The following is a 20,721-nucleotide window of genomic DNA, read 5'->3' on the forward strand; positions in this document are numbered from 1 at the left end:
CACGTGCTCCACCGGGTCAGTCCGGCCATTATAGATGGTAAACGTGGGCTGGGTGAACCTTCTAGGAAGCCTCCCGCTCTCAATCCTCCGTGAAAACGGAGATTTAGAGAGTTGGTGCAACGCCCTACTCATGGTATCGTTACCTAAGCCCCTAGAACGAAACTTCTTACGTCTGCGTGTTGGTTGATCGTCTTCTTCACCGGAGGATGTTGCGCTGGTGGGGGAACATGACCTTGAACTGTACCCAACTCCCCTATCCTTCTCTGAGGAAGAACTAGACGAGGACGGGGAAACCTTACGCTTCGCGCGACGTAACTTCCTCTTTAAACGATTAATTTCCCTCTGCATGGATTTAGAACCCTCATCGTGAGTAGTACTACCTCCTCCATGAGTATGGCTAGTGCCTGGGTATTCCGTATGGACGCTTCCCTCACGATCCCTACGATGTTCAAGACGTTCAAAGTGATCTTCCGGTTGTGATCCTTGTGACTCTGCATGGTGAGAGCCTAAGCCTGCCATAATATCCCTACCTCTTCTAGACTAGACTCCCCACAGACGGCGCCAATTGTAAGTGCACAATTGCACCTGGACCCAAGAACAGTTGTGGGCTCAGGCCCAATGAGCCTTAAACAATACAAATTTGTAGAGTGTGGGTTTGAAACCCAGGTTAGAAGTATTTGGGGATTAAATGACAAACTAAGGATTTCGAATATTTGGAAACAATAAGGAATATTATAAATTGGCCTCCTCGGACGTAAGCCGAGAGCTGTTCTTATATTATATCCCCTTCTTAGTCTTTATCTTTCTTTTTAGGTTACAAAAATCCCCCTTCTTCTGCCTTAAATTGCTCTTTATATACTACTCTTTTGAATGCTTTGTACACGTGTTGCCTCACCTCTCCCTTAGACTAGATATTTCTTTTCTCAGTGCCTTTGAATAGTAACCAGAAGTTTCTCTCCCACTGTTCAGGTGTCACTTCCCCATAAATGCGGCCAGGGTGGTAGGTGCAGGGTCTTTAATGTGGAGGTAGCAGCCTTTATCTTTGACATTTCTTCCACACCGGTGCTTCTGGGACGTTCTAGGGTTCACCCCTTTTAACCATTGGCCTTAACCATGTCATTCCCTAATCTTTACTATGAAATCCCGAGTTCTTCAACATTTATCCGAGGATAAGGTCACCCTCGGCTGGATCCTCGGATCCTCGGCGTATGGGCCGACTCATAGTACTAACAGTTTCCAAACCCAGGATCAGGTCGGCCTTCCTTAACACGGCCCACAAGGCCCATGTTCCCATCAGGATCTTTTTGCCCCCCACACACAACAAGTTGAAGATTTTGCAAAGAGGGTAAAGGACTTCATGAGACTACTTTGTAATGTTGTATTCATGGAGTTGCTAAGAGTAAATGCAGAGGTAAGGAAATGTTGCCATTTTTCATGCTCTAACTCTCTATGATTATTACTTTATAATATTACAATTTTTTTGTGATCAATAATCAATTTTATATTAATGTTGTCATATAGTCCATAGGTATTTTTAAGAAAAAGTATAGTCCATGTGTGAATGGTTTAGATGTTTCCTACTTAATTTTGGAATCTTAGATTGATTAGTAGAATAATATGGTGTGAGGAAGTGCATTATTCATATTAAAAGTGGCAATTCACATTAATAAGAAACTAAACAAGGGCGTGTAATAACCTCTATACATAGTGGTGGTGTAACGTTAGTGCATGTGAGAGTTAGAAGACAAAGTTTTGTCTTATTTATTTATTTAAAATACGCATCCTACTTTATTGATACCTATACAATACCTATGAGAAACTATTCAAATTCTACTACAATTTATTTGTTCATATCCTGTCAAAATTTGTTTTTTTGGGATAAATAATAAAACAAAAGTAGCTACCGCTTACCATTACAGTTTTTTTATTATTATTTTATATTTATTTAAAATATGTATCCCACTTGGTTGATACCTATACAATACCTATGGGATACTATTTTAAATTATAAAAGAATTTTTCTATTAACTTTTAATTAAAATTTTTTTCATGCATGACTCTCTATTTGTTTTTTTAAATATATGTGATTTTAAATTTAACTATCTTATACAACGCACGGGTTAACGACTAGTTATATATATTGTCAAAAGTCTTGTAGCTCAATTATTTAATACCTTTTGTTATTTCCAACAGAAATATTCATATTCAAATTCCTCGCCCCAAACTACCAATTTATAAAAAAAAGAAGTTACTATATTAGCTAAAAGAAATAAAAAAGCTAATAGAAATAAATTATGATAGCTTGCATAAAGCATGTCCACCCTAAATAACATGTTGCTATATTTTTTTGTTGTAATAACAAGTTGCTATATAACTTTTATCATTTTAAATGTATAGTTGTAAAGTATGATATGTTGTATAAAGAATAACGAGTTACTATTCCTGTCAAGAGTCTTATAGCTCAACTATTTGATATCCATTAGTGTTTCCAACGAAGATATTTAAGATTTAAATTGGTTGCATAAAGAATATCCATCCTAATAACAAGTTGCTATTTTAGCTAAAAATGAAAGAGCTCATCCAAACCACGATAATATAATCAGTTAATATTAAATAATTGTCTAGTGCTAATTTCATTTTCCAAAATCACTTAAGAGTTTTATAGTTCAGCTAGTTGATACTTACTGTGTTTCTAAAGAAGGCATCTAAATTTTAAATCTTCCCTTCCCTAATTATCATTATTTAAATAAGTAAATAAAAAAATAAAAACACTGCAAAAACGTTTACAGCCATCTTATCATTGCTTAAGAACAGATGGCAAGTGAAGAAACAACTATTAAACACCATGATAAGGTAAGAGCACATACACAGAAGAAAGTCCAAACCAAACCAAATCTGGGTAGTTCCGTAATAATATGCAACTCTAGTGTCAATTCCCAAGTAGAAAACAAATACTATTAAGAAAACATCATGCATGATGATAATGATAATCATGAATGATGATAAATGATAGTAATATGCATTCACATAAGAAAGCCTTTTAGAGAGAGAGCGAGAGAGAGAGAGAGAGAGAAACAAGAAAGAAAGAATAGCATTTGACTTCATTTCTCACACACAGTGAAAGAGAAGAGAGAGAGAGAATGAAGAAAATTCAATCGGATCGAATACAATTTTGACGTCCGCAAGGACACACACGCACACTCTTGTCTTTCTCACTCTAAAAAACTTTCTCTCTCTACAAAGTGTTTTTTTTTTCTCTCTTCCTTTCTCTCTCTAGAATACAGCGAGGTACAGGGCGTCGTGCACTGAAGCTTCTTCAGGCTTTTGTTTGTGAGAGAAGAAGAAGAAGAAGAAAGAAGAAGAAGAAGAAGAAAGAAGAAGAAGAAGAGATGAAACCCTAAAGCAAAGCAAAAAGAAAAAAAAAAGCTTTCTTTTTTCAACTCGGACTCTGTTTCCTGTTTTTTTATTTCTTAGTACTTTGAATTCACATATATAGATATTTATGTAAAAGAAAGTGAAAAAAAGGAGTTGGGTATTTCTTATTTTTGTTTTTGGAATAATATTTTGATCAGTGGGTATCGAAGACTTTGTCACTGTTCAATTTGCAACTCTGGTGAGTTCTCTTTGGTAGTCTTTGACTCTGACCCTTTTGAGTTCTACTTTTTTTTTTTTTTTTGGGCTTGTGAGGTAGTTTTTGGACTCTGTTTATTTACTCATTTGAAGTTCTGGATCGTTGATTTGTGGAATATGGGGCTCGATCGAGAAGGGTTTAGTATAAGCAGTGTTTGTGTTGTAGTTTGAGTAAAGTTTCAAATTTTTTGGTTGTGTGTGTTTGAAGTTTGAAATTTGAGCTAAAAAGGGTGTGGGGGAAAAAGGGTTTTTCTTTGATGGGTTTTTTAAATTTTATTTTTACTTTAATTGATTTTTTTTTGGGTGGGTTTTTGGTGATGTGGGTTTGTTTGTAGCTGTTTTGTTTGGTGGCTTTTTATGAGGGTTTTTGGTTGATAGTGTGAGGAAATTGAGATTTGGAATCTGGGTTTGTGTGAGTGTCAATTGGCTAGTTTTAGTACAATGGTTGAAGCTATAGTAGATCTAAAAATTTGTATATTGTTGTACAGAGATTCATGCGGGAGCAGCTTGGTGATTGCTGGTTTCGCAGAGACGGTACAATTCTAGAATGTTCAGAATTGATACCTGTTTCTTGGTCTTGGTTTTTATCAGTATCTGGCTTGCCTTTGGAAGACGTGAACTTCGTAGACACAAAGCCTACCCGTTTGGATTCGAGCACAATAAGGGTTTTGAACCTTATAGCCCTGAAGTGCTATCTGGTTTGAGTTATTTGTCTGGATTTTCACACTTTGTTGTGTAACTTTAGTTTGTTCAATTCATGTTCTTTTAAGATAGTTTTAGAACTTTAGGTGAGTGTTTGTAGATTTTGATTTTTTTGAAAAATGGTGCCTTCGGGGCCACCCACTCCGATCGGTAGTGCCCAGTCGGTTACACCTTCACTCTTGAGATCAAATTCTGGGTTATTGGGAGCTCAAGGAGGTCCCATGCCTCCTCAGTCAGCTTTTCCTTCGCTTGTGTCGCCTCGGACTCCGTTTAATAACGTGAATATGCTTGGAAACATGCCTAATGTGTCCTCTCTTCTAAATCAGTCTTTTGGAAATGGAGGTCAGAATCCTGGGCTTTCTGGTCCTGGGAGTAGCCAGCGTGGAGGTATTGATACTGGCGTTGAGTTGGATCCACTTTCTACTATTGGCAATGGTATGGGTTTTAATACTTCTTCATCTTCACTTGTAGCTTCAAACATGGCAAACTCTGGTTCATCCGGTCAAGGACAGGGTCAGCAATTCTCGAACCCTTCTGGTAGCCAGCTAATATCGGATCAGCAGTCCCAGCAACTTGAATCCCAGAATTTCCAACACGGTCAGCAGCCAATGCAACAGTTCTCTGCTCCTCACAGCACCCAGCAGCAGCAGCAGCAGCAATATCAATCAATGCGAGGAGGCTTAGGTGGTGTTGGACCTGTAAAATTGGAGCCTCAGGTGGCTAATGATCAGCACCAACAGCACCAGCAGCAGATGCAGACATTGAGAAGTCTTGGTCAAGTGAAAATGGAACCACAGCAAATGCAGGCAATGAGAAATTTGGCGCCAGTAAAAATGGAACCCCAACATTCTGATCAATCATTATATCTGCATCAACAGCAGCAGCAGCAGCAGCAGCAGCAGCAGCAACAGCAGCAGCAGCAGCAGCAGCAGCAACAACAGCAGCAGCAGCAGCAGCAACAACAATTCCTCCACATGTCGAGGCAGACCTCTCACGCTGCGGCTGCCCAGATTAATATTTTGCATCAACAAAGACTCTTGCAGTTACAGCAACACCAACAACAACAACTATTAAAGTCAATGCCTCAGCAGCGGTCCCAATTACCGCAGCAATTTCAACAGCAGAATTTGCCTTTGAGACCTCCTGTAAAACCTGTCTATGAGCCTGGAATGTGTGCCCGGCGTCTAACACATTACATGTATCACCAACAACACAGACCTGAAGTAAGATTTTCTTACCATTTAGTCTTTTGTATGTGTATGGGGTGTGGGTGATTATGAACTGTAATAATGCATTGTTTTTTTTTAATGTAGGACAACAATATTGAATTCTGGAGGAAATTTGTTGCTGAGTACTTTGCTCCCAATGCTAAAAAGAAGTGGTGTGTTTCTATGTATGGAAGTGGTCGGCAAACAACTGGAGTTTTTCCTCAGGTCTGGTGCTAATGACATGCAAATCTACTAGAGCTCATCTTAGTTGGTATCTTGTTTTTATTTATATATTCATTGATATTTAATATCATCTTCATCCTATTTTGAAGTAAATCATCATAATAGTCTCTCAAAATGTTATTGGCCCTCCGGATTTCTTTGTATACATAACGATCGATCTTGTAAATTTTGCAGGATGTATGGCACTGTGAAATATGCAATCGCAAGCCTGGCCGTGGTTTCGGTATGTTTCATTGATAGTTTTTCCAAGTTTTGTAGTTTTCTGCATCTTGTTGTAGTCCATGGTGCCCACTGCTACTCTAAATTGGTGTCCCCTCTTAAATATCTCTTGTCATGCCATGTGTTCTTTAGCATCTTTGCTTTTCTGCTGAATATTCATGTTAATTAGTCAAGTACTTACGCTATATGTAAATGTTGTAAGGGTTAAGTTTACCATGTCTAACTGGCTTCTGAATTCTGTTGACTGTAAATTTTCAGAAGCAACTGTCGAGGTTCTTCCCAGGCTTTTCAAAATCAAGTATGAAAGTGGTACTTTGGAAGAACTTCTTTATGTTGACATGCCTCGTGAATATCAGAATTCATCTGGTCAGATTGTCCTGGACTATGCAAAAGCAATACAGGAAAGCGTTTTTGAGCAACTTCGTGTTGTACGTGATGGTCAACTTCGGATTGTTTTCTCTCCAGACCTAAAGGTTATGCAGAAAATAAATTGGCTTCTTTACGTTAATGCCTTACAAGGTGTCATTCATTGACATTCTGTCTTGTCCTTCATTTATTATACCAGATATGCTCTTGGGAGTTTTGTGCTCGGCGTCATGAAGAGCTTATCCCTCGAAGATTGTTGATACCTCAGGTAAATGATGAAATTTTTTCATCTTATAACAAGAGAAGCTCTTTTGTTTTATTGTTGATGCCTGCAAAATATGTTGTCCCCTGGGCCATGCTGGGGGCAACCAAATTAACTGCCTGATTGTATTTATATAAAATTTGCTTAGCGACAATCGGACTTTAAAAAAAAAAATTTCTTGAAGTATTTGAAGGTGGTGATTTCGCTTCCTGTAAATAAAGTATTTGTACGAGGAGGTTCAGTAGTTTATAACTATGCCTTATTGCTAATACACTTGTAATACTAATCCTTTTCTTCAAGACTTCCTTGAGGAGATCTAATTTCTTTAACATACAGATTAACAATAGAAGTTTATCCATTTGGTTATCCCTTTTTGGATAGCTAGTAATATGCGCATTATTCAGAGGAACTATGTCTTGGATTTATATGATAAATGAGATTAGTGCTTTGATAATGACCTTTATTTTCTTGATTGTCTGCCTTTCCCTTATTTTTGACTATTATGGTATGACTTAGGCAAATATGATCCATTAAGCTTGAATGTGTGTGAATTTTTATGATTTCTCTTTATTTGATTCTTTTTACCCCTATTATGTCTGATTGATCTGAAACCATCCCAGGGCATTATATGTACCGAGTGAAATGAATTTAGTTTGTCTTTCTGCATTATTTGGTGTGAGTTAATCATGAGTGATAAATGGAATCAGTTTATGATTTGAGAAATTAAATCATTCATGGTTCATTATGATGGTTATGTTGCTAATGTTTGGTGCAATTCCATTTGGAGTGTTGTGCTACACAAAGATATTCAAAAAGATCTCTATTTAAGCATGTCAATAAATCTGGAAACCAAATTGAATGGATTTGGAAGTACCATGAATCCTATAAGGGTTCTTCTAGAGCATCATGGCTCCTAATATATTAAATCTTTGCCAGAACGAATGCAGATCTACAAAACCAAGTTTCCTATTTGTCAAAGGGGTTTATTACTTGGAGAAGAAATTGGAAATAATTTTGTCTTGTTTATATTCTTGTTCTAGGTTGCACTGTCATCATTTTACATATACTTTTGAAGCATATCCTGGATTTCTAAACTGGATACCTGTTTGCCATTGAATGAAATAATATCCATTGGATGTATACAATTTCTGGATTCAATGTCCATCATAGCTTGGTCAGTTTGTTTTGGATGTACCATTAGAGTATGTATCTTACGGGTTCTGTGACCCAGTTACTTTCCAAGAAATATTCAAAAGACCCCTTAATCAAATATTGTTGTCCAATATTGGTGTCAAAATGTTGATTGTTGAAATGTATGTGTGGGGGCATTAAGTATTTTTGCCACTATTGGATATTGTGTGTATTTAATAGTTGTAATTTTTGCTTCTCAGGTTAGTCAACTTGGAGCTGCAGCCCAAAAATACCAGGCTGCTACTCAAAATGCACCATCCAATTTATCCGTTTCAGAGTTGCAAAATAATTGTAACATGTAAGTCCTTGATCATATGTTTCCTTGTTCGTTTGCTATCTCTGAGCGTTTTTCCTGTGCTTTATTTTTGTCCAGATTGAATTTTGGTGGTTCAATTAGTTCCTTAAAAAAGAAGAAGAAAAGATAAAACATTCCATTGGTTCCTCCTTATCTCATTCAGAATGTTTCAATATCTACAATGCAGCAAATGTTCATAGATTAGTTATTTTTCTCTGCATGTGCCATATATTTATTTTCTTCACTTATGCTCTGTTTACGCACTAGAGCAATGGTGTTCCTAGGGAAAGTATCTGTTTTTACACTGTTCCTGTTGATGCGTACTGCAAGCATCCATGATTTTCATGAAGTATAGGTTGCACGAGTTTTTAAGTTTGGCAGTATGTAGAGGTTAAAATTTAAGGTTTCTCTGAGAACCTGCAAAGGATATTGGACATTGGATTCTCAAATTTGCTTTGTTTATGACATATGGTTTCTATTCTCAAATATTTAATTGGGCAAGGCTGTGAGACAGCCTAACACTATTATATTTTATTGCAACTAGTTGGTTCTTTGATTATTTATGGATTATCATGACATGCAGGGAAAGTATTCCATTTTTGTTGCACCCCCCTTCCTCTATTCTCTCTCTCTCCCCCCCCCCCCCCCCCACTGCCCAGGTGGTTATGGGTGTATTTATGTGTGAATTGTTGCTGTGATACTCTGATTTTTTATTGTATTTCCTTGGCTTTTATCCATGTTGTATGATGTGTTAATTGTATGATCATTGAGGCCTTATTCTTTTTTACTGTAATTTTTCTTTAGGTTCGTAGCATCGGCTCGACAATTAGCAAAAGCTTTGGAAGTTCCATTGGTAAATGACTTAGGATATACCAAGAGATATGTGCGCTGCCTTCAGGTAATGCCCCTTTTTTGTTTAATGGGCTTTGTAGTATCCTGGCTTCTGTATTATTCCCTATGTATTAAAAATTTGAATGTTGGTGGTATTTTCTGCATTTAAAAGCTGCAGTTCATCTTACCATGACAAAAAAAAAGGTGAAAAGAAAAGGCAGTTTAGGATATTGGGGATATATTCTTTAGGTAACTGCAACAGAGTTCGTATTTAGCTTGAGTACTGCTGTATTTGGAGTGTCAGTGGTATTTTCTTTGATGTAGAACAATGTTCACATTACTGATACTTGTCGGTCAGTCTTATCTCAAATTGGCATGTAACATTATCTTATTACTGTAGTACCCTTTCTGTTTCTCTTTATTCATTTTGGTGGGGGGTTTGGGGGAAAAGTGTTCTAATCGTACCTTGCTAGTTGATAGTGAAACTCTCTTCCAATGCCTTCCTAGAGAAAAATTTGTGATTTAAATTTTGTTTCTCTTGTACACATCCCCTGTACTAGGGTTCCACACCTTTTTTTTTTTGAACTGAAATTTGTTCAAATATTCTTTGTTTGACACATTTCTTTCTCCTCTACCATATCTGTTAAAAATATATTCCATTTCTGATATTAGGTTGAATATGCTCTTCTTAGGTCAACTACATCATGGGTTGGACTAGATGATTCTCTCCATTGATTGAGCTTAACAGTTATCATTTTTTCTCCCTATGCAAGTACATTAAATTAAGTCTCATTAAATCTAGCAGTTCCAATGCAATGCCATAGTCATACTTTCAAAATATTCAATATGTGCTCGGGAATTTTTTATTCCTATTCTATTGGCTTTTCCACCTCACTCATGAACCCAATATGCAGCACTGAACCCTTAAAGTTTCTTATCTCTCTCTGAACCACAATAGTATACACTAATTTAAATGCTCATCTGCTGATAATTTGAAGGCTCAATTTGGAAATTTCTGTAGAATTATATGTTAATTCTTAATTGGTATAAAAGGTTTTGGCTTCTAAGCAGTGCTTAGAGTGTATTAGATATTTCAAATGCTTAGAGATTTGCTTGCAGCATTGAGTTTTTGTTATTAAGTTTTTATTTATTGTACATTGATGTTATGATTATGGTCCCTATGTGGAATGCTTCCATCTCCACTGCTGTTGCATTAGGGATGTGGTATTGTTAAAGATAATAACTAAATATATGCCAGATAAATGAGGCTTCTCTTGGCTACTCTCTATATGAAATATATATAATTTTATAAGTAGTAATCTATGATGAACTATATTAATGAGACTTGTGTGCAGTGTGATTGATCACCTAGTTGTTTCTCTTATTCTTGGCATGCAGATATCAGAAGTGGTTAATAGTATGAAAGACTTGATTGATTATAGCCGAAATACAAAAACGGGACCTATGGGTAAGTTTGATGTGAATTTTCTTTCAGTTAAACTTTTACCTTTACATACATATGCCACATTTGTGGTCTCTTTTCCAAGGTGGAGTGGAATGTTAGATCTGAGAAATGGAGCATGGGAAAATATGGTGTTCACGGTTATATAGCTATACTATCATACTAACGTTGTTAATGTGATTTTATGAGGCGAATAGACATTCAATATGTTAGAATTTGGTTTGTTGTAGAAATAAGGGAAGTTGATTTTTTTACATTTTATGCAATAGAAGACTTTAGTGAGAGGTTTTTTTCAATCTAGCCTGATATTTAACCTTCACCACCCCCCCCCCCCCCCCCCACCCCCACCCCCACCCCCACCCAACAAAAAGAAGAATAATAAAAGAAATTGTGATATATATATAAAATTTAATTGTTACAATAATTGGGGAGGGGACTTTGAACCTTGGTTTTCCTAGTAAGGAAACTAGGCAATGCTATTGAGCTACAAGGCTTGTCACATATACACTTGTCAAAAATAAAAAGGGTTGAGCAGGTTCATAAACACCAAATCATTTGAAAATTTGGAAAGCCAATAACACTTCTGTCTAGAGGCTGAATATTTGGGCTTCCAAGATATCCTTCTGGTGGTAATGTAATTGCCTGGGCAAGAGGTGTTAGAAAGTTGTCTGATCTTTCAAGAGAAGAAAAGGATGATGATGAGTATTGTAGTACCTGTCATACCGTATGTAAGTCGGAGGTATACATTCTTGCAAAACAAGGCACTTAGAGGGATTGATCAAATGGACATGCCATCATAGAATATTTTTTGTTTAGTAGCTCAATGCTTGTTGGCATAATGTGCCCAAACTTGTTTCTTTTAAAGCTTCTAATGATATTTGCAAGAGGCATCAGGCTTTCAGACCTTTTTAGTTTGAGGGGCTTTTTGTGTGTGAAAATATTAGATCTGCAAATACTTGTTTATGATTTCTCATCAAGGTAGTCTAATTTGAAAGGTGAGAAACAAGGGTTTATGCGATGTGAATATGAAGCAAAACTCTGGTGGCAGTTTTCAACACACACACACAAGTAATTGATTTAATTAAGATAGCAGCAGCAGTTTTTAACATTTAAGGACCTGATTCTGACAAATGAAGAGCTGCTCCCTTATACTCTAAACTATTTTGCTGACAGTCTTCTGGTGGAACATGGATTTTTTTTTTCTTCTGTGTATTTGCATGTGAAATGGCTATCAAAATCTGTGTAGTTAGTATATGGAAAAATGTGCAAGTGCATTGTTATTCCAATTCCCTCAGATTTATTTGTGCTAGTGATTTTTGCATGCGAGCTGCATCACAACTCTATCCTGGATATCAAATGCCATAGGGTAACTCATTTTATGTCTGTTTCTTCTCAGAAAGCTTGGCCAAGTATCCTAGGAGGACAAGTACGTCATCTGGGTTTCATGGTCATTCTCAACAGCCGGAGGAACAGCAACAACAGCAGCAAACAATGGCACAGAACTCAAGCAGTGAACAAGGCTCTGTCCAAACTGGTGCTATGCCACTTGCTGTTAGCAATGGTGTGCCTAGCGTAAATAATTCCCTCAACATGGCATCCACATCAACCTCAACAAGCACCATTGTTGGGCTTCTCCATCAGAACTCCATGAACTCCAGACAACAAAATTCTATGAACAATGCAAGCAGTCCTTATGGAGGAAGTTCTGTTCAGATTCCCTCCCCCGGTTCCTCCAGTACTATTCCGCAGGCACAACCCAACCCTTCCCCATTCCAATCACCAACACCCTCCTCATCTAACAATCCCCCACAAACGTCTCACAGCGCCTTGACAACCACCAATCACATGAGTACCTCAAATTCATCAATGTCCTTGCAACAGCCAGTTCTTTCCGGTGAGGCTGACCCAAGTGATTCGCAGAGCTCAGTCCAGAAAATCTTACATGACATGATGATGTCCAACCAACTTAATGGCACAGGTAATATGGTTGGTGTTGGTTCTCTGGGGAATGATGTGAAAAATGTTAATGGGATTTTGCCGACAAGCAATAACACAGGTCTCAATGGTAGCAACTGCTTTGTGGGGAATGGGTCAGTCAACAGTAATTCTGGTATGGGGGGTGGTGGATTTGGCAGTATGGGTGGACATGGTCAATCTGCCATGGTTAATGGAATTAGAGCAGCAATGGGAAATAACTCCATAATGAATGGAAGGGTAGGAATGACCTCAATGGCTCAAGACCGAATTATGAATCATCAACAACAGGATTTGGGAAACCAGCTGCTTAGTGGGCTGGGAGCAGTTAACGGCTTTAATAATCTTCAGTTTGATTGGAAACCTTCCCCATGAAAGGCTTTAATTGATCACGCCTATGGTTCCAGTTCTTAACTATAGCTGCTTATGCAGCATGAGAAATGGCAGAATTGCCGGAGGCCCTGCGAAGATGGTTGGTTGTATACGGTGAAATATTATTACAGGGCTTTGCTCCCACTCTGTACTAATCTGTTATTTATATATAGAAAGGAAAATTTGGTGGCTGGTGGTGTGGCTAAATGGGCTAATTCGCTGTGATTTATATTGTACGTTTATATATATATATATATATATTTTTTTTGTTCTAAATTTCATATTTTCTTTACATATAATACCCCCTTTTTATTTTTCTCCTTTCCTTTTTTTTTGAGGGGGTGGTTTTGCGCATGACCAAGTAGATAATCTAGCAAGCACGCTAACAACGAACCTTACAATCAGAAATTAAAGCAAAAAATGAATGAAGAAGGTCTAGGGCACAACAAAACTGAATCAGCTGTACCTATTGTTGTAGCATCTTTTCTTTATGAGAAAGTCTAGGGCACAACAACAAAATTTTACATTTTCGCAACAGGTGGATCCCATTATATTTTACTTATTTATTTTATTTTATTTTGACCTATGATGGGTTGAGCGGTTGATAAACGGGGAAGAACTCATTCTTTATTCTTATCGTTGACTCTCTCAACTCTCAAGCAACCTTATTTGAAGCTATCTGTAGATAAAATTGGTTATCCTATTTTGCATTGGCTGTCCAATTAGAGCTGTTGGGACATTTATATTTTTGCCTGCCGATGTGGGTATGGTAGTCCGGAAACTTTGCTCCAGAATTAGCCAAGTTGGCAGACATAATTAGGCCTACTAAGTAAGGTCTGAAAGAAATATTATCCAGTTGTGGAGGGATTAATAAAGGGTCGAAGAACCAATAATGAAAAAACAATTCAATTGTTATGTTACTGAATTACTCGGGGAGAAAATTCGAGGTTGGAAAAAAGATTCAGGGACAGAGAAATTAAAAAGGCATTCTTCAACACATTGAGCTAAGCAAATATGAAAAATGAATAGGCCCTCTTGATATCTGCCCTCACTTATGCTTTGAGAAAATGCAAGGATACATAGTTGGAGTTTCTGGAAGAGAATGAGAAACTGAAGGCATTCTTGAATGCAGAAAAGGTAATTTAACATAACATGTACCAAATGAAGGAGATAATGAGTATGGTGTTAACATTTACATACGAAAATGCTCTTGAATACTGGAATAGTGCCTTTTGAATCAACAATAACTTCATTGACACAACATTAATGTCCTTATGCCTAAAGGTAATTATGTTTCTCATTTCTCTCTTCAAGCTTCAAACCTCAACATATTTCTCGACAGTAGCAGATAGGGTGGACTTGGGCACTGCACCAATTACACTCTCTTTCTTCTCTCCATTCTTGAAAAACAGCACAGTTGGAATGCTCCTGATTCCATACTGAGTGGCAATGTTGGGGCAGTCATCGGTGTTGAGCTTGAGGCACAGGATCTTTCCTGCATATTCTTTTGCTAGTTCCTCAATCACAGGGGCAATCATCCTACAAGGTCCGCACCATGGTGCCCAAAACTCCACCAGAACTGGGTTTTCACTTGCAATCACAAGGTTATTCCAGTTTGAATCTGTCACCACTTGAACTGCAGATTTCAAGCATTTCCATAAATTAGCAGTGAGAAACTTTTTGAGAGAATCATATTTACAGCAACTCAAACTACTTTCTGTAGTCTTTCTCAGAATTCATCAATTATGATACATAGAAGGCAGTAGTATCATATCCAACTTAACGTTTCTTCCTTAGAACTTTTTGAGTTTTAGGGTAAAATTTTGGTACAGTTCTTTAGGTGTTTTATCTTAGGTTCTCTAAATAAATTCAACCAAGCAGTTGCATTGACCAATGAACCACCTGGTTATATATTTAACTGTTTTTGAAAAAAGATAACACTCATTTTGTTTTATTGATCTATACAGACATATGGTTAAATGCAATTGGAAAACCTAAGCTACAATACCTAAGGAACTATACAAAGTTTTCCTCCTAGTCTTAACAGCAAAATCACAAGGTTATTCTAGTTTAAACCTGTCACCACTAGAACTGTAGATTTCAAGCATTTGCAAAAATTAAGTGAGCAACTTTTTGAGAAAAAATCAAATTTACTGGACTCAAACTCCTTTCTGTTTTCTTTCTTAGAATTCACCAACTATGGGATATGGAAGGCAATAGTAGCACTATCCAACTGATTATTTTCCTTAAGAACTTTTAAGTTTGAACAGAAAATCCCAAGAAGCAATTATGACAAGTTTAGCCAAGCTAGAAAAGATAAAAATAACAAGACCAAAGCAACAACAACAACATCTCTAAGATCTTGGCACTTAGGCTTATGAGTTTCATTCGTATATTTCCTCATTCTAACTACTATGCAGAAATAGATATAAAACAAAGCAAAAAAAACCTCCTCCTAAGTCTTCTCTTATGAAGTTGCTTTAAGCCTTGAACAAACCCTTCAGTTGTTTGATAGACTAAGATGTTCAAGTCAGCTCTACTACCATTTTTTGCTAAGGATTTATAAATACTTAAAGACCATAAACGAAAGGGGATGTAATTTTTACAAGCCACCTTGTAATCTACTATCAATAAATAAATTATGTTATAGAGTGAGTACTGAGTAGCTAACCTTCATTCACAGCTTCACGAGCTTTGCAGACAATGCTTGGTTTTCTGGGTTTGACACTGATTGAATGAGGGTACGATGAAGATGATGAAGAGCATGTGACTGATGTGAGTAATGACTTCTTCAATGCATTACATGTCGGAAAATTAAGCCGTTCCTTTGAAGAAAATGGATGGTAACATTGTAGAGCAGCAGTTCTAGTAGTGCACACTGTGCTCAGCTGAAAACAGTTTTCTAAAGCCATTTTCTTTTTTTCTTAACAGTTGTGTATGTTTTTTTTAAGGTATTTTAAGAGAGTGGTGAAAACTGAAAAGGGATTGTATTCTTTTTTTTCTATTCCTTTTTTTTTTGGTCTATTGGGCAAGTGACAGCACAAGGTTTTCTATTGATTCTTTTTATTTTATTCTTTTAGGTTTTATATTTTTAGGATTTCTTTGAAAATTTGTAAGTGGATATTATTACAAGATTCTAAGGTGCTAAGAGTGCTCAAATTCGTGTGGATAACATTATGTACTGCAGTCTCAATTTGTGCCACTCAAATGTATGATACTCTCTATTTTTATGGAAAAGTCCAAATCACCCATTTTCCAGGATTTATTGACCTGTTATTGGTGGACCATAAACTTCTCATCCTTTTGGTACCTTTGGCTTCTTGCTTTTTAGGGATGGTTTTCAATTCAGTAATGCTACGCAAACAACTTTTTTCTTAACCAATTTCATAATTGTTGAAGTAATGAATGTGAGTGATGGACATCATGGATTCACTACTCTTTCTCCATTACTCACATTTGATCACTTCAACAATTATGAAATTTATTGCAGTAAAGTTGAGCACCAAATTATGGAATAAGACTTGAATCCTCCAAATTGATTTGACTAGTAAAAATAATGGAATTACTAATGCCAATTTGCGGCAGAAATTAAGATAACTAGTGATGCCCCATGTCATTTTTTTATTGGAATTTTGGCGAAGCCTATCATTTCTAATTATGAATTGCCTTTAGCTATGCTTAAAACCATAGGTAATTCTAGGATGAGAAGTTTGCCTGACAAGTACCATCACTTGGGTGTGGAAGATTCAAACCGCCACCAATCGAAAGGGTTCAGATTATTGACCTAGATTCCTTTTTAGGTCTGCGATCGGATTGCTTGGTATCATGGAGCATGGTTAGTGAATTGGCAAAGGGATGAGGTGGGCAAAGCCAACAAGTGGAGGGGAGGTGCAAGTCTAGTGAGGGGTGGCAAGGGGTAAGGCAAAAGAGTGGAGAGTGGGGGAGGTGGGGGGGGGGGGGTGTTTGTTACATCAGTTTCATAAAGTTCCTCTTGCACTGATCTGAATTTTGTCCACAATCAATTGGGCTTTGGGATACAAAACCAAATTCAACCTAGTATTTTGGCAAATCCGTGATAAGACATGGTAAAAAATGGGCGGGTTGGGTCAGGTTGGTTCGGGTTAGGTCAACAAGTTGCGGGTAAAAAACGAGTGATTTTAAGTAGGTTAAAAACAAGTTCGGGTCAATTGGGTTGCGGGTCAGGTCGGATTGACCCGTATCTTTCACATGATTTTTTTAAAATAAAGAAAATAACATGTATTTGTCATTTGGAAAGTCATGTAACAAATTAATTGATGTAAAATGCATTATTTTGAATTCATCACTTATATAAAGAATGAACTCAGTTAAACTTATTAATATTTATTTAATAATTTTAAAATTGTATAAATTCTAACATTGCTATCTAAAACAAAATAACACAAAGATACTAAACAAATACACAAGTTTTATTTCTACACAATATCAATATCCCAAAATATAAAACAAAATTACAAATGACTTATTGAATAACTCATTAGACAAAGAATAAAAACATATAAAAAATTTACGATCTTCAAAATTAATTTTATAATTTATTATCAATTGTGGTTGACACTCTATTTTAATTTAAGATATACATTAAAGTTTGATTGTTTACTTATTTATACACAGTATCTTTTATGAATATCATATCATTGTTAAGCAACACACACTCTAAGAAATATCATAATTTATTTTGAAAAGCCGTTTATTTTGGACATAAATTGTTAAAAAATAGGTCTAAGCATTTATAATTTATGCTAATTTGATACTTTGGCTTCACTATTTTCACACTTGTGAATGTTTTTCACATATGTCTACAATTTTAAATCTATGTTTTTAACTCTATTATAACCAGATTATCTTGGCACGTACTTTATTATTTGATATCTAAAAATCTTTACTCATTACAAAATGTTCAACCATTCATCTTTCAATTAATTTGCATGCAGTTATGTAAATGTCTCAATTGTTTCCTTAAAACTCACAACAAATGAGTAAATCAATATTGTCTTAATTTTATTATTTTTTTTACCAAAAAAAAAGTTTAAAAAAAATGGTTCAGCTTCGGGTTAGGTCGGGTCATTGGTCAACCCGTTTTGCTTCGGGTAAAAAAAAAAATTGGATTCAGGTCGGCTATTTTTCGGGTTAGAAAATTCTGATCCGTTTTGCCATGTCTTTCTATGATGGATTGCTTTGGTCTGGATTAGACAAATTCAGTCAGATTATTGGTTATCTATTCACCGTTAGGATGTTATTATTATTATTCAATTAATAAACTCATTCTTTATACATAATTTTAAAATACATAAACTTGAAATTCAAGCATTTAATAGATGAGGTAGTTATTGATCACAGATAATCTTGAAATTTTGCAAACATAGTATAAAAAGAAAATGTAATTCAATGATTGATTATTAAATTTCATATTTAATAATAAAAAATTGAGTAGTTCAACTTGAATGTTATTCTGTATTTTTATATATTATGATTTTATGAGAATAGCATATAACTTGAGGCTAACTATTGTTTCGCACTTTTAGATGTGAAATGTTTTAGATAATGTTCATATTTTTTCATCAAATGTCTACCTTTTACATATAATATAAAAGATTATAAACATGATATGAAAGAGTATGACTGCAGTTAAATGTGAACTTAAGGTGTCATGTCAACCTTATAAAGACATGTACAGATATATTAAAAAAAAAAAAGTCTACCGCATTAGATTTTTCCATTATACTGAAAAATTTAAAATTTCAAGACCTAAATGAAAATAATTGATATTCTCAAAATTAGATAGAATTCTTTTTGCTTTCTATAAAATTCCATAACCAAAATGGTAATTTGACAATTAAGATATTACCAAGCCACTTGCCAAAGTTGCTTCCTTTAGATAACCCTTTTGCTTTATCATATCTCCAGCAAATCGGTATGAATTAACATCAATCAAATTATTAATATCAATCAAATTATTCCCATTTTTAGCTTTTAGGAAGCAAAAAGCATACAAAAGAAAATGGATAATAAAGCCCAAGTTGCTTTAAAGTCGAAACCCAATGATTTTGTGAGACCCATAAATTTAACTGCACTCCTCAACATTGTGGGCTTCATTCTAGGAGGTCATTTCATGATCAAGTGGAGTCCGTGGACTTCTACTCTTGCAAGAAAGAAATTGATCAGTACTACACATTTCTTTGCCCATGTCCAAGGAATCAGTCCGTATTAAAGTCTGTTTTAACTAGTGGATTTTATATATTGTGTGTAGTTGCCGTTGTACTGTTACACCAGTTTGTATTTGTTTAGTTTATAGTTTATACTCACTCTTTTCCAGCTTGTAACCTACCTTTTTTTAAAAAAATTTATTATTAATAAAACTTTACATCTTTTATCTCAAGAAAAAAGAAAAAAGAAAAAAATTTGAGTAGTACATGTCTTTCCATTTGATTGGAAGGGTGAAAATGTAAAAGAATAAAAAACTGAAAAGAAAAGACGTTAAAAAAAAAAAAACAATACAATGTGAACATAACTCAAAGCACAAACACAGTGGAGAGGGAGGGGCAAATTTGGTCGTTGGCTGGCATAGTGTTTTCTCTTCAGTTTTCTGTCAAAGTTGAACAGAACATTTTAGTGGGTTTGGAAAGAAAATACTTGCGCCTCGCCCGTTTTTCTTCTACAAATCCACCAACCAAACACACCAATAAATATCTTTCCCTCCTCCTTTAATTTTCTCTCTTCTTTTTTTATTTATTTTATTTTATTTTATTATTTTTTTCTATCTTCTATATAATTCACCTAACCAAACATTACCTTAAGTTTAAATGCATAATAACTCACTTATTTCAATGTTTCCATTACTTTTAAACAATTCAGTGCCAACACATTCCAAAACGCTTAAAAATTAGCCAAGATCTCTAACCGCTTCTTCTTCTTCTTTTCTTCTTTTAATTTTGAATTTTTATTTTTATTTTTTTTATGTGGATGTCCGAGGTTCTTTACTAATTCACATGTATGTAGTGAGCCAGTTCCTATTTCTTCCTTGCCCCTCTGGTTACTTAGGCTTTGAAAAGAGATGAATCTAGGCCCTCTCTTTTGTTGTATTCTTTTGTGTTGGGTTTAATAAAGAGTTTTTCAGGGAAAAAAAAAAAAAAAAACCCTCATCCTTTTGCTCTACACATTAAATAATCATATAAATAAATTCCTCAACAAGATGAACCCAAAGTATCTATTAATAAACTTTTTTTTTTTACTGGTTAGAAATATCATATTCTAAAAATATCTGTGGGAATTGTTGAGAACCATTTAGTGTGGGCATTAAATTTTGCAAGTAGGTCCAAATCCAAAATGCATAACGTGCACCCAAAATGAAAAATGAACCAAAATCCATCTTGGGGTATGCATGCAATAGAAATCTGTCAGACTCAGTCCCAAGCTTGAAGCAACACGCAATGTCCCGCGTAACATTTAATGTAGTAGTAAGAGGTTCAGCGATATGATCCAAACAAGTTGCATTCAACAAACAAAAAAAAAAAAAAAAAATCCAATCAAGTTGCTTCTAGTTGATACTTGATATATGATTGACAAAAACGGTATATACGTCGGTGTGCTTTATATCCTCCTCCTTTAATCAATCCATGGCGGCACAACTTATATCCCTATTTACCTCAATTAAGCTTTGTTTGGCAGGACCAAACAGTAAGAGAAAATAAAATGTAAAGAACATGTAAAAATTTAAAATTAATATTTTGCATAAGTATCTAGTAGGAGGGATTGAAAAGTCAACGATATTATTATTAGTATTTTTTGTTGTTGGAAAAACTGTTACACAAATATGTGGCATAAAAAATAATAACTCTCTCTCTCTTTTATCTTTTGACTTTTCTACGTCATCTTTGATTTTCTCTTCACATTTTTTTTTCAATTTTTTAAATATATTTTCTCACTT

General features: G+C 35.4%; 2 protein-coding genes across 3 annotated transcripts; one reads left to right on the forward strand and one right to left on the reverse strand.

The window, feature by feature from the left end:
- The first annotated feature begins 3,054 nt into the window (after window positions 1-3,054).
- Window positions 3,055-12,947, forward strand: LOC142618425 (transcriptional corepressor SEUSS). Of its 2 annotated transcripts, XM_075791358.1 has the most exons (11): window positions 3,055-3,613; window positions 4,119-4,719; window positions 4,804-5,555; window positions 5,646-5,765; window positions 5,958-6,006; window positions 6,261-6,475; window positions 6,568-6,636; window positions 8,022-8,119; window positions 8,921-9,014; window positions 10,346-10,415; window positions 11,806-12,947. In XM_075791358.1, exons 2-11 carry the CDS (start codon window positions 4,452-4,454, stop codon window positions 12,756-12,758), a joined length of 2,688 nt encoding a protein of 895 aa, XP_075647473.1. In that variant the 5' UTR covers window positions 3,055-3,613; window positions 4,119-4,451; the 3' UTR covers window positions 12,759-12,947. The 2 variants fall into 2 exon arrangements, with proteins under 2 accessions (XP_075647473.1, XP_075647472.1); XM_075791357.1 differs by having other exon boundaries at window positions 3,133-3,613; window positions 4,119-5,555.
- A 930-nt stretch (window positions 12,948-13,877) lies between these two features.
- LOC142619888 (uncharacterized) lies at window positions 13,878-15,858 on the reverse strand. Its single transcript, XM_075793239.1, has 2 exons — window positions 15,427-15,858; window positions 13,878-14,391 (listed from the first exon to the last, which is right to left on the reverse strand). The coding sequence occupies exons 1-2, from the start codon at window positions 15,665-15,667 to the stop codon at window positions 14,072-14,074; spliced, it is 561 nt and encodes a 186-aa protein (XP_075649354.1). The 5' UTR covers window positions 15,668-15,858; the 3' UTR covers window positions 13,878-14,071.
- Between the last annotated feature and the right edge of the window lie 4,863 nt (window positions 15,859-20,721).

This window comes from Castanea sativa, chromosome 12, assembly GCF_040712315.1.
Source record: "Castanea sativa cultivar Marrone di Chiusa Pesio chromosome 12, ASM4071231v1".
NCBI classification, from domain to species: domain Eukaryota; kingdom Viridiplantae; phylum Streptophyta; class Magnoliopsida; order Fagales; family Fagaceae; genus Castanea; species Castanea sativa.

Coding starts and splice junctions, on each gene's coding strand:
- LOC142619888 (XM_075793239.1), bottom strand. CDS start 15,667: ATGGCTTTAGAAAACTGTTTTCAGCTGAGCACAGTGTGCACTACTAGA. Junction 14,392..15,426: donor TCGTGAAGCTGTGAATGAAG/GTTAGCTACTCA, acceptor TGAAATCTGCAG/TTCAAGTGGTGACAGATTCA.
- LOC142618425 (XM_075791357.1), top strand. CDS start 4,452: ATGGTGCCTTCGGGGCCACCCACTCCGATCGGTAGTGCCCAGTCGGTT. Junction 5,556..5,645: donor ACCAACAACACAGACCTGAA/GTAAGATTTTCT, acceptor TTTTTAATGTAG/GACAACAATATTGAATTCTG. Junction 9,015..10,345: donor GATATGTGCGCTGCCTTCAG/GTAATGCCCCTT, acceptor CTTGGCATGCAG/ATATCAGAAGTGGTTAATAG.